The 14,166-nt window shown below is 47.4% G+C and overlaps 1 protein-coding gene across 7 annotated transcripts in view; it reads right to left on the bottom strand.

Moving 5' to 3' along the window:
- Positions 1–14,166, bottom strand: part of BANP (BTG3 associated nuclear protein) — a 128,705-nt gene that overhangs the window by 97,983 nt on the left and 16,556 nt on the right. For 5 of the 7 annotated variants that reach the window (XM_025860352.2, XM_025860349.2, XM_025860351.2 and 2 more), the window contains exon 2: positions 3,456–3,594. In XM_025860352.2, coding sequence (XP_025716137.2) covers positions 3,456–3,594 — 139 coding nt within the window. Of the gene's footprint in view, positions 1–3,455; positions 3,595–9,052; positions 9,163–14,166 lie in introns of all 7 variants that reach the window. The other 2 variants (XM_073882382.1, XM_073882381.1) reach the window with 2 other exon arrangements.

The following is a 14,166-nucleotide window of genomic DNA, read 5'->3' as shown; positions in this document are numbered from 1 at the left end:
TGCCCAGTGTATTTCTCCCCCTCCTTCCTGCACGGCCACACGTGGATGCAGACATATTACAGAGATGCCTTCCCGCTCCGTGGCTCCACCTTACCTTCTAATGGTAAAGCAGTTTGGGAATCTATTCTACAGAGCGGGTACTAGTATGTGAGAACACATGGGTGTACGTGTAGAACACAAACAGTACAATGGTGTGCGTTTGTGTGCACACAGAAGCACGTCTGCCGCAGCCCTGGTGAGAATAAACGTGAGTGCACACACACTTTGGGGTATCACCCGTCCACCTTTCAAGTGCACCCCACACTCCAGTCAAGCAGGACAGACTCACTGTGACAGGCATCCTCGTCTGCCTTGATCAGACAGTGTTGTCTGACCACGTCCCCGATCCTCTCCCCAACCCTCCCAGAACCACGGCCACCACCCAACCACCTCCACTCAGGGAAGCTGAGCCGCCTTCCCTGCAGTCCCACGCAGCGCTGGAACTCAAACCAGCTCCCAGTGTGATACCAGGCGGGGCACAGTGCCTATGCCCAGAGCAGAGACCTCCCCTGCCCCTTTCACACAAAGCTGTCCACACGTGTGGACAAAGCACATCCTGCTGGCCTGTGATTCCTCATCTGCTAAGGGAGGGCTGGGGGGAAGCTAGGTGCCCTGCCCCCACCTCCACCAAAGCAAGCCACTTTGACAAGGAGTATAGACTGAGGTTCCAAATCACGTCTCGATTTTTTAAGTTGTCAATGCCTTTGAGCCTGTACATACCAGATGATTCATCAAGAAACCAAAATTTAATGATAAATAGTCCTATGGCTCAAACACAAACCTTTTGTGAGTCCTAGGCAAGAGCTGTAAACTGATTTCCTAGAGGTAAATTATCCAAAGCTGTACCTTGCAGAAACCAGCCAAGGGCCAACAATAACAAGAAGCATCCTGCTTACCAAAGGGCTTCGCATCGTGCCCTGTAGATCCTGTGCAGCAGGACTGCCTCAACCACCTCCACAGAAATGTGTGGGAATGAATTCTCATTTAATTAAGTAAAAAAAGGAAAAATCCATGCCTACAAGTGTTTGTGATTAGCAAAACACAGGTTCTCAAAACCTCAGTCTATTTACTCCTACTGGAAACTGTGGAATTGTACCAGGACCAGAAGACAGAGAGAGCCTGGCAATCATTATTCTAATCCTTTTCATTTGCTGCATAGGAAGCAAGTCCAGTGAGGTTAAGTGACTTGTCCAGGGCCACACAGCTCGTTCCCATAACTGGGAGAAGACGCCCCGCGGCAGCGAGAACTACCTCCAGGCTTTAAGCAAAGGGCAGCAAAGCAGCCACATAGAAGGAGGTGCACCCACAGCCGACGACAGAGGTGAACCCACCAACGCTCCAGCAACGAGTGGCTCTGGGCCGGGCAGCTGTCCTTTGTTACATTTGCCTAAGTTGCCTGCATTGCTTTGGATAATTTTGCACATGTTACTTTTAGAATTAGATACAAGAGCTCAATGTTCATGTTAAAGCCATGACAATCAACTGGAAGGCCAGGCCTGATGAAGGCTGCCGTCTATGTCCATGCCAGATGGCTTAAGGCAGTACAGCCACATGGGGAGGACATGCAGATGCCGAGAGACCTAAACGTCAGAAAAAAGTAGAAGGATGCCCAATAAGCCAATAAGCAGTTCTCCTGCTAGGATCATGAGGCATTTTCATTTCTTCCACTTGCTTAACTACTTCTAAATTTTACAAAGTCCGTATCTTAGAGATGAAGGAAAAATCATCTCAATCTCAGGCCCACTCCGGAGGCACACACGTGTGTGCACCATGGGATGTGCTGGGTGTGTGTGGGTCCTGCTGGACCAGAGATCGGAAGCTGACTGTCTACAAAGGCCTCAGAGAGCACTGCACAAACTATAGTTCCCGGTTATTTCAGGGAGGGAGACTGGAAGAACCAAGGTTAGAAACGGTTTCTCTAAGCCTTCTTTGAACTATAACCTACAGAGAAACAATTTATTTGGGAAGTAAACTACCTAGAACTTTAATTGTTCTAAAAAGGTTTAAAATTTATGTAACTGGAACATTTTTCTTTTATAACATCGCAGTGTATTTTCTAAATGGTCATTCACCTACCAAAATATGAAGTTATTTTTTAAAATTTTATGGACAGTGATAGTGTTTCTGTTTTTTTTTGTTTGTTTGTTTTTTTAGCTCAGTGGCATCTAAGATGTGGTGCTAATGAGGCCAAGGGTGCAAGTTCTCCCCTAAACACAGTGGCCAGCTTCCACAGAGAAGACTGTGGTCACACAGCTCCACCCACGGGTCCTAACTTTGCTCAGTGACTTGACAGGCTCTTGATCTCACCAGCCGATAGGTGACGGTGGTTCTTATGAACAAATTGAGGCAAAATAAGAGAAAAAGCACAGCATCCCGAAAGGAGTGCCTCCATTTCCTTGTGACCTGTCATTTAACTCTAAAATCATTTATACTGCTCTCCCTCCCAGACCATAACTAAGTTCTCAATGAAGTTTTTTCAATTAACATATCAGATAGATCATAAAAGACAGACATCATTATACTTTCTTATGAGATTTCTGAAAATTCTCTTCTCTGTAGGGGAAAAAAAAAAAGTCAGCATTTCAATTCTACTATTCCAAAAATAATAACCAGACAACTAAAACACTCAGTGATTTTGTTGTGTGCAGTTCTCACTTCAAACTTTAAAAAAGAAAAGGAAAAGAAATTTATGAAGAAATCTTCTAAAATAAATGTGTAAAGAAAGCTTTTTCATAGATGAAATTCCTAAAACTTAGGGTTTCTTTTATAATCTTCTCAAAACAAAGTTTCAGAGTAGATATGTGCTTTTAGCATCATTAAGAAAAATTACCCACCTTAACAGAAGTACAGAAAAAAAAGTTCTCACAGTCAATGAAAAAATAACTTCATAAACATTTCTGGGAAATCTGCCAGTGTCTTATCAAAATTTTGAACATACACAGCAATTCTACTTCTAGGAACTTACCCTACAGAAATATTTGCCAAGAGATCCAAGCAAGGCTCTTTATTGCAGGGTATACATAAAAGGAAAGCCATGCAAACAAAGTAAATGCCATCTACAGGGAAGAGGTCCACTGAGTCAGGGTATCCGAGGCAGACGGGTACACACCAACAAAGCAAGCAACTGCAGTAACGAACTTTAAAGAGAGGAGGTTGTGAGGATGAAAGTGGTGGAACCCCATGTGTCACAGGACCGCCGCGGGTGGGGGAGGAAGGGGAGAGCAGGGGCTGTGGGTGCCGGGTGGCTGCCCTTGGGATGGACGGAGGCAGGGCTAAGGTTTCCACTCCCCACGATTAGCACACGCATCACCTTTTCTCTTGCTTTACTTTTTAAAGGAAATAGAATTTCTGCAAGTGCTTCTGGATTTCTGAAGAAGAGAGACTAAGAATCCACGTACTGTCCCACAGCGCCATACCTGGGTGACCAGGACTCAGGTCTTCCACGGCAATCTGCACCACATCCGCCAGGTCCTGTTCTGACATCATCCAGAGGGAGAGGAGAGTGGCCGGGGAGGGGGCAGGAACCAAATTCACGCAGGACTGGGTTTCTGCCACCTACAAAACCGAGACAGGCAGGGACAGGGAGATCACAATCGTGAGCTGTGACAAGAGGCTAACTACTAACCGTGTGTCCCAGAGCACGGCAGCAGCTGTGCACTGTTTAATGCAGGGTTCTCCTCGCTTCAGACCACCGAATGGTAGCGTTCTCTGAGAAGTGAGAAGCAGTTCACAAACACCGCTCATGGCCTCCGTCCTTAACCAGCAGACCGGCCCCTACCTGACAGCCTCCCGTTTCCTTGGCCCACCTCCAAAGTCATGATGGCCTATGATGGCCTGACCGTGCCATCCCCAAACCAGGAGTCTCAGCGGTCCTCAACCTCCTCCCCACCACGGAACTACGCTGCCCTCCTGCTAAATGCACCACACTCTGGAGAACTATTGGAGACAATTCTGCCCCACCTCCTGGATTTTCCCTGAATGGGCCCTTCTGCCCTGAGCCTGTTTCCACATTCCCTTTATGCCACACAAACCACCCGCCCACTAAGCGCCTCTGTTTTGCTGTCCTCCGGCTTCCAGAGCAGACCCAAACCACAGCACCACCCCGCTACCATGGCCCCGGGAGCGCTGCCCTGTCCCCCATGTGCCCTCTGGGGCAGGGGTTTGAGTTGTCATCCGTGAACCAAAAACCACCTCTGACAGTCAGTTCCTTTCTTCTTGCTCCTGAAACACTCTGATTAGGCCAAGAAGGACCTTCTCCTCCAGAACAAAAATGAGGTCATGGGATGCCAGATACGGTCTATCAACACACCGGATCTAACCACACTACTTAAAAATGGGCTGTCCTGGAGAACGCTGGAATCAGTGTCATCATCACGTTTTAACGTATCACACTTTTATGTTTCAGTTATTTGCAAATAAATGTTTTTAAAATAAATTATTTCTTGCTCTTCCCCCAACTAGACTACATGCTCTTTGAGGGCAGGAAGCAAGCCCTCAACTCTCTGGTACGGTTCCTGTCACCAGAAAGTCTCACAGTCCCGAGTCACCGCTCCCATGTGGCAGGAGGAGTCCAATCAAAATTGTCAGATCACCTGGTTTCAACTAGGGGTCTAATGACATCTCCTTTTAATGAGTAAGTTCCAATAGGCATACGGTTAAATGTGCAGATGTCACACATGTCCTTCTAGCCTATAAACAACGTGGTTCCTCTTCTTTTTCATCCAGAGTTAAATTCTACAGAACTTCTTGGAGACAAATTTATAAAAGGAGGAACCAAGCTCCTGTCTTAAATCGTCCTTCAGAGAGTATGGGCAACATTTTTACATAAATGCATGATCAAATATAAGATCACAAAGGCATTTTTATTCCTGTTGACACACCTGGCACAACACCGAATGAGGTGCCCAAGCACCAACTGTCCCTAACAAAGGGGACACTGATGACACGCTATGGGCGGGGAGGAGGCCTCGCAGGCACCACGACAGAACCCGCTAGGAGTCCCACTGGGGAAAGATGGTGATGACAAAGGTTTTTGATCTCTGCCTATCTCCCCATAAAAACACGTGACCAGCTAGGACAGCACGACCAACATCCAAGTCAACGTCCGTAACAAGACTGAGTGATGAGGTGTTCCTGATGAACCCCAAAATACCAGCACGTGGGGACAAAGCACTGACAGCGACAAGGTCACCATGGTGGAAGCAGGTCCGAGGCAGGAAGCGGAGAGAAGCAGCACTGCAACCAGGACCAAGCACCGTCCAATGGCAGAGAACTGAGCTGGGCTTGCAGGAGCGTCCAGAAGACCTGGAACAGTCCAGGCCCCAGGAACTCTCAGAGCTAACTATCCAAAGCTCCCTTCTAGGCCAAAGACACTAAAAAGAAATGACTGGGAATACAATACCCAATGTATGGGACAGGAAGATAGAGACAGAGGAAAATAAAAGTCTGATTAAGGGTGGGAGGCAAAGGGGCGTCTGGCTATAGCTCAGTTGGCAGAACATGAGACTCCTGATCCCGGTGTTGTGAGTTCAAGCCCCACGTGGGGCACAGAGCGTACTTTAAAAAAAAAAAAAAAAAAAAAGTGGGGGAGAAAAACAGAGCCAGGAGAGCTCAGAAAATAAACTGCTGCATCTTTTAAAACTTTCTAAAATCAATAGAATACAGAGCCCTAGAACACTGAAATTAGAAAAAACTATTCTAAATCATGCCTCCCTTCTAAATATTCAGGAAAATGAATTTCACAGGAAAGTGAACAAGAGAAAATACTGAAGTCCAAACTTGTGCAAAGATAACATATTTTAAAAAGAGAATAAGGAGGAAAAGAATACCACCACAGACCCTGACAGTGGGCTCGAAGACACGCCCTTAAAGGAGAGGAAAACCTGACCCTGAAGTGCGGGAGGGACGCGGTTTAGGGGGAACCCCGAGCCAGCATCACAGAGCGCAGGCGTGCAGGGACAGAACGCAGGAGAGATCAGAGAGGAACGAAGCTAGGAACCCAGGAGCGGTTTAGGGGGAACCCCGAGCCAGCATCACAGAGCGCAGGCGTGCACTGACAGAACGCAGGAGAGATCAGAGAGGAACGAAGCTAGGAACCCAGGAGCAGGAAACACGGGAAACGGCACCTAAGAAACGAAATGAGAAAAGGAGGAAAATTTTAAGAATGAGAAAGAGATGAAGGAAAAGAGTTCAAGAAAGAGGAGGACAGATGGGCAGAGGCGGCCCCGCGGAAGTGGAGAGGGGGGCTCCGAAGAGGAAAACCACGGCAAAGCCCGAGGAAATGGAGCGCCCAGAAGTGTGAGCCAAGACAACTCTCCAGAAAGGAGAAAGTCTGAAACTACTTACGAAAAAGACACCACAGCACAAACCTAGAGAGGGGGGCAGAAAACGGACACCTAATCCCAAGACACGTTCTAATAAAAACACTATTGAAAGAAAAAAGAGAAATTCCTTTACACATCCAGGCAAAAAGACCAGGTGACTCAAAATGGGGAAGAAATAGATAATCAAACTACAACAGAAACAAACAGATGAACATATCTAAGACACTCAAAGAAACGTGAGCCAAGAATTTTATGTCCAGACAAAATGACTTTCAAGTGTAAAGGCAGCAAACATTTATCAACACCTAGTACACAGGAGAATACTCCCATAAGCCCTTCCTGAAAAAAACTGCTAAAAAACAAACTTTAGAAAAACAAAATCACTTGAGACAACGTAAGAGCTGGCTAGTGGTGAGCATTCTAGATTTACAAGCAGAACTAAGTGAAGAATATAAAGGAAAAGAACCGCACACAATGGCTATACGTTCTTCGATAGACATAGAATTTACCTTAAAATGGGGAGAAAAATTGGAAGAATGTATACAAAACAAATGTCAACAATCGTCTGTGATCAGGTTGCCTGGTAGCTTGGAATTCCCTTCTGAGCATGTTCTGTGTGCAGATGAGGACTTCCAGGATGTTCCCATTCTATCATTCGTGTCCTTGAAGACCAGGACGAGAGGGCCCAGGGGTCAGATAAACACCCTGCGGCTGTGGATGGGCTTGCAAGGGTGAACCCGAGGGTGCCGTGTGTCTGTATACACACTCTGTCTCCACCAGAAAGGCGAAGAAACGGTGGTCAATCCATTAGCGATGTGCGTCCCTAGAGCCCACACTGTGATGCTGAAATAACACTTTCCACGAAAAGAAACCAGGGCTTCCCGGAGACACTGCCGCCTCCAGAACTGAGACAAGGAGTATGCAGAAGGATCCGAGAGCAGCTTGCCATTCCAGAGGGAAGGAAACCGTGACAGACATCAGGGTTGAATCAAACGGACTCACGGCCAACAGGAAGAAGCTCCTCCTGGCCAAAGACAGAAAAAAACTGACCATCAACAAGGACAACTATGTCAATGGACTTAAAATATTAAGTTCAAGACGTCATGATACCAACAACAAAAAAGGTCACCTCTGGAGGCACTAAGTCTTTAATTTTTAAAAAAAATGGTAATAAAAAGAAAGACTAGAACACTTATCCTGCCTTTCTACATAAAATGTACGCCGAAAAAACAGTCCCATGATAAGAAGTATCTCTGTATGGAAGTACTACCTCCAAGAAATGAAGAAGGAATGACTTTGCAATCCTGATGAATTAAGAATGTAGTGCTTGAGCTGCTAACATCACAAAGAAACCAAACACGATTCTCCTTGTTTTTGTTTTTAAGATTTTATTTATTTATTTGACAGAGAGAGACACAGCGAGAGAGGGAACACAAGCAGGGAGAGTGGGAGAGGGAGAAGCAGGCTTCCCGTCGAGCAGGGAGCCCGACGTGGGGCTCGATCCCAGGAACCCGGGATCATGACCTGAGCCGAAGTCAGACGCTTAGTGACTGAGCCACTCAGGCTCCCCTTGATTCCCCTTGTTTAATGAGGATCACACCACCACCCAGGAGGTCGGCTTGCTGCCACCAAACAGTGCCAAACACACAAAGCTATCTCTGGAATTCTACTGCTACCAATGCCCAGGACACAGAGACGTCGGGGAACACACCGCAGAGTGCCACAGAAACGCACGCAGCAAAGCAGAATGCAGATGAACTCTGGGGAGGACCAAGAGGGTCCTTATAAATTAAAGGGGAGAACAACAAAGTGCACAGAACTACAATTTTCTAAACTGGCAGAAGTATATTTAGTAAGGATTTTTAGAGGCAAAACTCAAACTTGAAAACAGTATTTGCTACATACACCGGAGAGCCAATTTCCTTCTTTCACAGCGATAGACGTAAGACCAATAAACCTGGTAAAAAATGAGCATAAAAAATGAGCGTGAACTCACAGAAAAAAGAAGTCACAAGGCTTCTAAACATGAGAAGAATTTAACCCTTCGTGTAATTTTTAAACTGCAAATTTAAAATGAGACACCATCTTGCACCCATGAGACTGGCAGCCATCAGTCACTCTGCGTGCTGTAAGCGTCTGGAGCGGGCTCTCCGGGGCGTCTGGTGGGAGCAGAGACCAGTATGACTCCTTTGAGAACAGCAGGCAAGAGTGATCAGAACGCTGCTGGCCACAGCCCTGACCCTGCGCACACCCTCTGGGAATCTGTCCAGCACCCAGATTCACACAGATTTGCAAAGATCTACAAGCCCCCAAAACACAAAACTACTAAGGTGTTGCTCTGGAAACAAAAGAATGGATGCAACCGACATGTACATCAACAGGGAGTTTCTACCGGACACTCACAGCCACACAATGGGACACACCAAACAGCCACGTGAAAGAACGAGGCAGATCTCTCTGAAAAACAGCTCCCAAGATGCAGAATTATATGAATATAAATGGGGCAGAAAGTGTATAGCATGGTTTTTTGTTTTTAAGGAATATACTAAATGTGCATAGATTATTCCTGGGACATAAGAAGAAAATTATTTTTCCGTTTACCCTTTTATAATATTTGCATTTTTATCCTGTGCATTAATCACCTTTTCTGAAATAAAAAGCACTTTTTAAAAATAGTCAACTAGGGGCACCTGGGTGGCTCAGTCAGTTAAGCATCCAACTCTTGATCTCAGCTCAGGTCTTGATCTCAGGGTCGGGAGTTCAAGTCCCGCATGGGGCTCCGTGCTGGGTATGATGCCTACTTAAAAAAAAAGAAGAAAAAAAAATGGGTCATCTAAACACATAGGCATAAACTGCTGGGGAACTTCTCCATTCCAGCCTCAATCACTGAGTAGCGTTTTCCAAACGCTGGTGCTCATCCCTGGGGGGTCAACCGCAGTAGCTGCTCCGAGATCCAGCAGGCAGAGCGACTCGGGTGGATGCACGGGAGCCTGTCAGGTCTGAGGAAACGTGGCGTGCTACCTCTGTGTCCTCTGAAGACGACCTCTAAGTACAGATCATCTGAAGATCAGCTACTCATGCCGTCAACTCGGTCTTCTTTTGCCCAAATTAAGAACCCCAGCGAAGATTATTAAAGGATACAGTGAACTGCTTAATGAAGGTGGTAGACCTCAGGGAGATACCACCACCCAACCAACCTTTGAATTGGTGGATTTAAAACATTTTCAGGTCACAGACTGCTTTCAAAATCTAAAAACAAAAAAGAACCCTTTTCCAGGGAAAAAGCACAGAGAGACAAAATTCTGCCAAGTTTCAGAGCCTCACAAACACCAACAATGGCCGCCTATCTCAGTAGCTGTTCTCCTGACGCTCAGTGTAAGAGCCCCAATTTGCAGGGACACACAGCCCCCAGGCCGACTGCTCCCTGCAGCCGCTCCTGCAGCATGCTGTCCAAGGGACCAGTTCTCGCCGATGGGGTGTAAGTGCAGCCGTGGTGCATGGCAGCTGCCCTGTGGCCACGGCCCTCCTACTTGCCCTCCGGCTGCCGGCTCCAGGGATGAGGGTAGGACAGAAAGAATCAGAAGAGCGGAGAACAAGCTCCCACACGTCCCCGGACAAGCAGCCTCAGGCTTCCCCTATCAGAAGGCAAAACGGCAAACTGCCTGCGCTACAACAGCGTATTCTGGAACCGGCCACATGCTGCCAGGTTTAACCCAAGTGCGGCGCCCTGACGCCCATTCATGATAGCCCCTGGGGTCCACAAGTTCCAGGCTAAAGAGCTGTCTCTCATCAAGGGCTAATGGAAAGTTTTCAAACGCCCAGTTCGAGCTTTTTCCTGTTCTCTCCAAGTTCTGCGAGCGGCTTAAGAAAATACTCCAAGCTCACCATAAAATCCTCATTCCTGAGCTCTTCCAAATGAGGATGCCACACGCTATCCAAGTTGTTTACTCAAGATGGTTCTGTTGCCAGGATAGAGTCATTTAAAATTCTGCTAACAGTGAAGGTTTGAATAGAAAAAACTAGGGCAACAAGCCCAAGAAAACTGGAGCAGAGTGGTACATGTGGTTGCCATTTTGGCGAATTAAATTTACCATTTCTCAGAAGTCCTGGAGATGATCCAGTCTTAATAAAGCAGCTGGGCTGGGATTAATGTCCAATAATGTCTCTGACAGCAACAACTAGTTGGACCGTAGCATGCCTGTGAAGAGAGCATCTTCCCTGGCGCACAGGAAAACCAAGACCCACCAACCAAAATCTACAACCGAAGGCCTTGATCTTAGGGGTATGGTCGATAAACGGCGGCACACCACACTGTGATACGCTACACTCATTAACGTGAATGAGGCAGGTTTAATGATGCGAACCAAGATGGAAAGATCTCTGGAATACTAACAGAAAGGAACATAAGAGGAAAATTGTAGAACAGTATGTGTATGATCCCAAGCCTGTTTTCTAATAATGGCACGTATGTGCAGTCACATGTCTGTGTGCGTGTGTAAACACACACAAGACGGTCTGGAGTGATCAAGGTGAACTTCCCGGTACCCAGGAGGGAGGGAGAATACAGACACAACACAGACAACTTTCGTCCTGTATTCCTCCCAAGCGCTGAGTTTTCTGTAAGCACATATTATTATCACTGTGAAATTGTTTCTGTAAAACCAGTAAGTATCTAGACAAGGCCAACCGCATCAAATCCCGACAAGTACCAGGCAAACGTCCTAGCCCTGCCTTCAACCCGCTCCAGCCTGCCTGTGCACAAATCCACACAGCCCTGCCCGGGAAGCGCCATTCCCCTGGACCCACCCTTTCTCCTCCCCCTTCCACACCCCAGCCCCTCCCCCCGGGGCTCCGCTGGCCACATCTCACTCTCCCCCCACCCCGGCCCCCCACCAGTGCTTCCCAGGAGCCCCCTTCCCCCCGTGGCGGCTAGGGGCACTGCCCCTGGGCTCACTCCCACCCACACACATGCCATCCCCTCAACATCAGCTCTGGGGTCATTCCCAACAGAAGTCATGCTATTTCCCCAGCTGCCCTCCATCTCCACTGAGCTGCCCAGACTTTCTGCCTCCATTCCCTCTAGAACCTAGGCCGATCAGACACTCTTCCACCCATGAGACGGCCCAGGCGGGTCCCGTGCTCACTCCCACCTCCTCCACCTGCCTCTCTTGCCTTCCCTTCCCTCTGCGGGGGGTCCTCATCATCTCCCTGACGTGGCAGAATGCCCAGGCTTGGTGCAGGACCTCTTCTGAGTCGACCGGCCAAGACCATCTATGTGCTGACGACACAGGCTCACCCTTCAACTCAGACCTCTCACGTGAACTCCAGACCCACTTGGCAGACAGCCTCCTGGACACTCTCCCTGGGTGTCTAGTCTCAATCTCATGCTGCCTAAACCGCACTTGCTACCCACCCCACCACCACCCTGCTCCCCCTAGACTTCCCACGTCAAAACCTTCAGTCCCTGGTTCTTGTTCCTCTTACACCCAATCTGTGGGCCAATCTCTCACTTCACACACTCTGGCCTTCATCTTCTCACATCTGGATTTGTGCACTAGCCTCCACGTGGTCTCCCTGCTCCGTCTTTGCCCCATAATTGTTCCCAACACCTAGTTAAAAAGCCACTCGGATCACGTGAAAACACATGTCAGACTGTGTCCCTCATCTGTTCAGAGCCCACCAAAGGCTTCTTGCTAACTCATGTGCTTCCTTGGCGCTGTGAAGCCAGCTGCGTGCCAGCCGGCACCCTCCCGTGCCCCTCAGCCCCAGGCTCTCCCCGCTGCTCCTTGCTGGACCCGTCCAAGGTGGCCTCCCACTCGGCAGGCACATGTTCAGCTCGGAGCCCTAGCACCCCAACACCCACCATCTTCCAGAGACACTGAATCACACCCACTCAAAACCCGCCAGCAGCACCCACCTGCCTCCCTGCTCCCCTCTCCTGCTTTATCACAAAACACTGACAGCCTCACTCACTGCATATGCTAACTTCTCATTTCGTTTAGCACCTGTCTCCCCTACTGGAAGACAAGCTCCACTCGGGCAGGAATTTCCATCACTTTGCTCCCTGCACAGCACCAGGCCTGGCACACGCTGGGACACAAGGAGCACACGCATGGTTAAGTCTAGTGGAAGAACCCACTGTGGGCTTACACACCAATGCAGAACTAGGATGCTCAGCGTTCCTACTTAAGAACCATGCAGTAAAGTCTTGAAAGTACTTTGTCTATGTTTTGATCTCAATAAGGACTGGACTGTAAGTCACGAGTCTGTTTAGTTTATGACAGCGAACTTCATGTGAATGGCACATTCGGTTGTTAACGATGAAAATATAACAAGCCGCTCATCAGCTGTCAGCAGCTGGTCATCAGCTGAAATACACAACTGCCAATTTATTTTTAATTTTGCTAATTTTTAAATATTTTGGATACCCATAAAATAAAACCACAAGGTCATTAAAACAGGAATAAAAGAAAAGCTACTGTAATTGAGCATGTGACTTTGCTTTAGCAGTAAAGGCTAAAAAATGAAATGCTATGGACTATCAGCTCTCCTGATGAAAAAGGCAGCAAGAAAAAATAACCAAACAAAGCCTCCCTGTGTTGACACTGGGATTTTCTGTCACTGCAAGAACAACATCACATGGTTTGTCTCATTAAAGATGTCACACATACAGGACTTTCTTTCCCATCAGTTTTTTTAGGGCAGAAATTCTTGGTAGAGCCGTTTCTTATATTAACCCTTGCACAAAGCCTTGACGTCGAATCTGATTTGGACAAGGTTATTTCCGCATCACCTCCTAGGATGCTGACCTGACTCCACGCTACTACAACTATTTACCAGCCATCAGATAGACAGAGAGCGGCCAGCTAAAGAGACAGTCACGGGGACAAACCAGGCATGCCCCTACCTTGGAAGGGCCTTGAAGTCTAGCACTAGTCTGACTTCACATTACATGTGACGAAGACACAAACTGAAGGTACGGCCCTGAGGGTCAGGAGCGCCTCCCGGCACGAGTCCAAGAGAGCCTCAGGGTGCCACTACCCTGGACCGACGCTTGGAACGTGCAGGAAACCTTCAAGAAACTAAAGATCATTCCATTTAGTCAAATCCTTTTGGATACAAGTGTAGTAATGACATAATTAAAAGCCAGTATGCAGTAAGCAAAGAAATCAATATTCATTAAACGAAGGTAGTGAAAAAGACTCAGCTTGCTTATTTTTTTCTCCAAAATCAGTGTAGGGTGGGAGGGGGGGTATACAAAGGACAACCTGGGGAGAAAAGGGAACATATGACCATAAATGTCTGGTTCAGGGGCCAGGAAATTGGGAAGCAGGAAATCCTTCTCCCCATGGTTTCCACTTCTTCCTAGGAGAACCCAGCCACACTGTTCCTTGGTTAAGACAGCCCCCCTAAATGAGCTTACATTTAAGATTAGAAAAAGGCTCAAGGAGCTTCAGATAGCAGGTCCCTCCCATTATGGTTAATATGTAAATTTGCCACTTTTACTCATCTTTTCCAAAAACTACACACCTCCTCAAATACCAACCACGATGCAGGAAAGAGAAGTGGCTGGATTTAAGCTGGTCCCACAGCACCCACTGCCCTAGTTCACACACGTACTGGGCTCAGCACCCCCTTTACCACCTTAAAGTTACTGAGGCCTCCAAAGAGCACAGGCTCTTGTAGGGGTATGTCTATCAGTAGTTACCAGATTTGAAACTAGAACAGAAAATGTTTGAATATCTCTTTATTCATTTAAAAGTCATAGAAATCAACCAAAAAATTATAAAAATCAACATTACAA

Source organism: Callorhinus ursinus, unplaced genomic scaffold (genome assembly GCF_003265705.2).
Source record: "Callorhinus ursinus isolate GAN/ISIS: 27379988/994484 unplaced genomic scaffold, GSC_fseal_2.0 scaffold46, whole genome shotgun sequence".
Taxonomy (NCBI): Eukaryota; Metazoa; Chordata; class Mammalia; order Carnivora; family Otariidae; genus Callorhinus; species Callorhinus ursinus.
The sequence above is the reverse complement of the archived record's forward strand: the minus strand, read 5'-3'. Positions and strand labels throughout refer to the sequence as shown.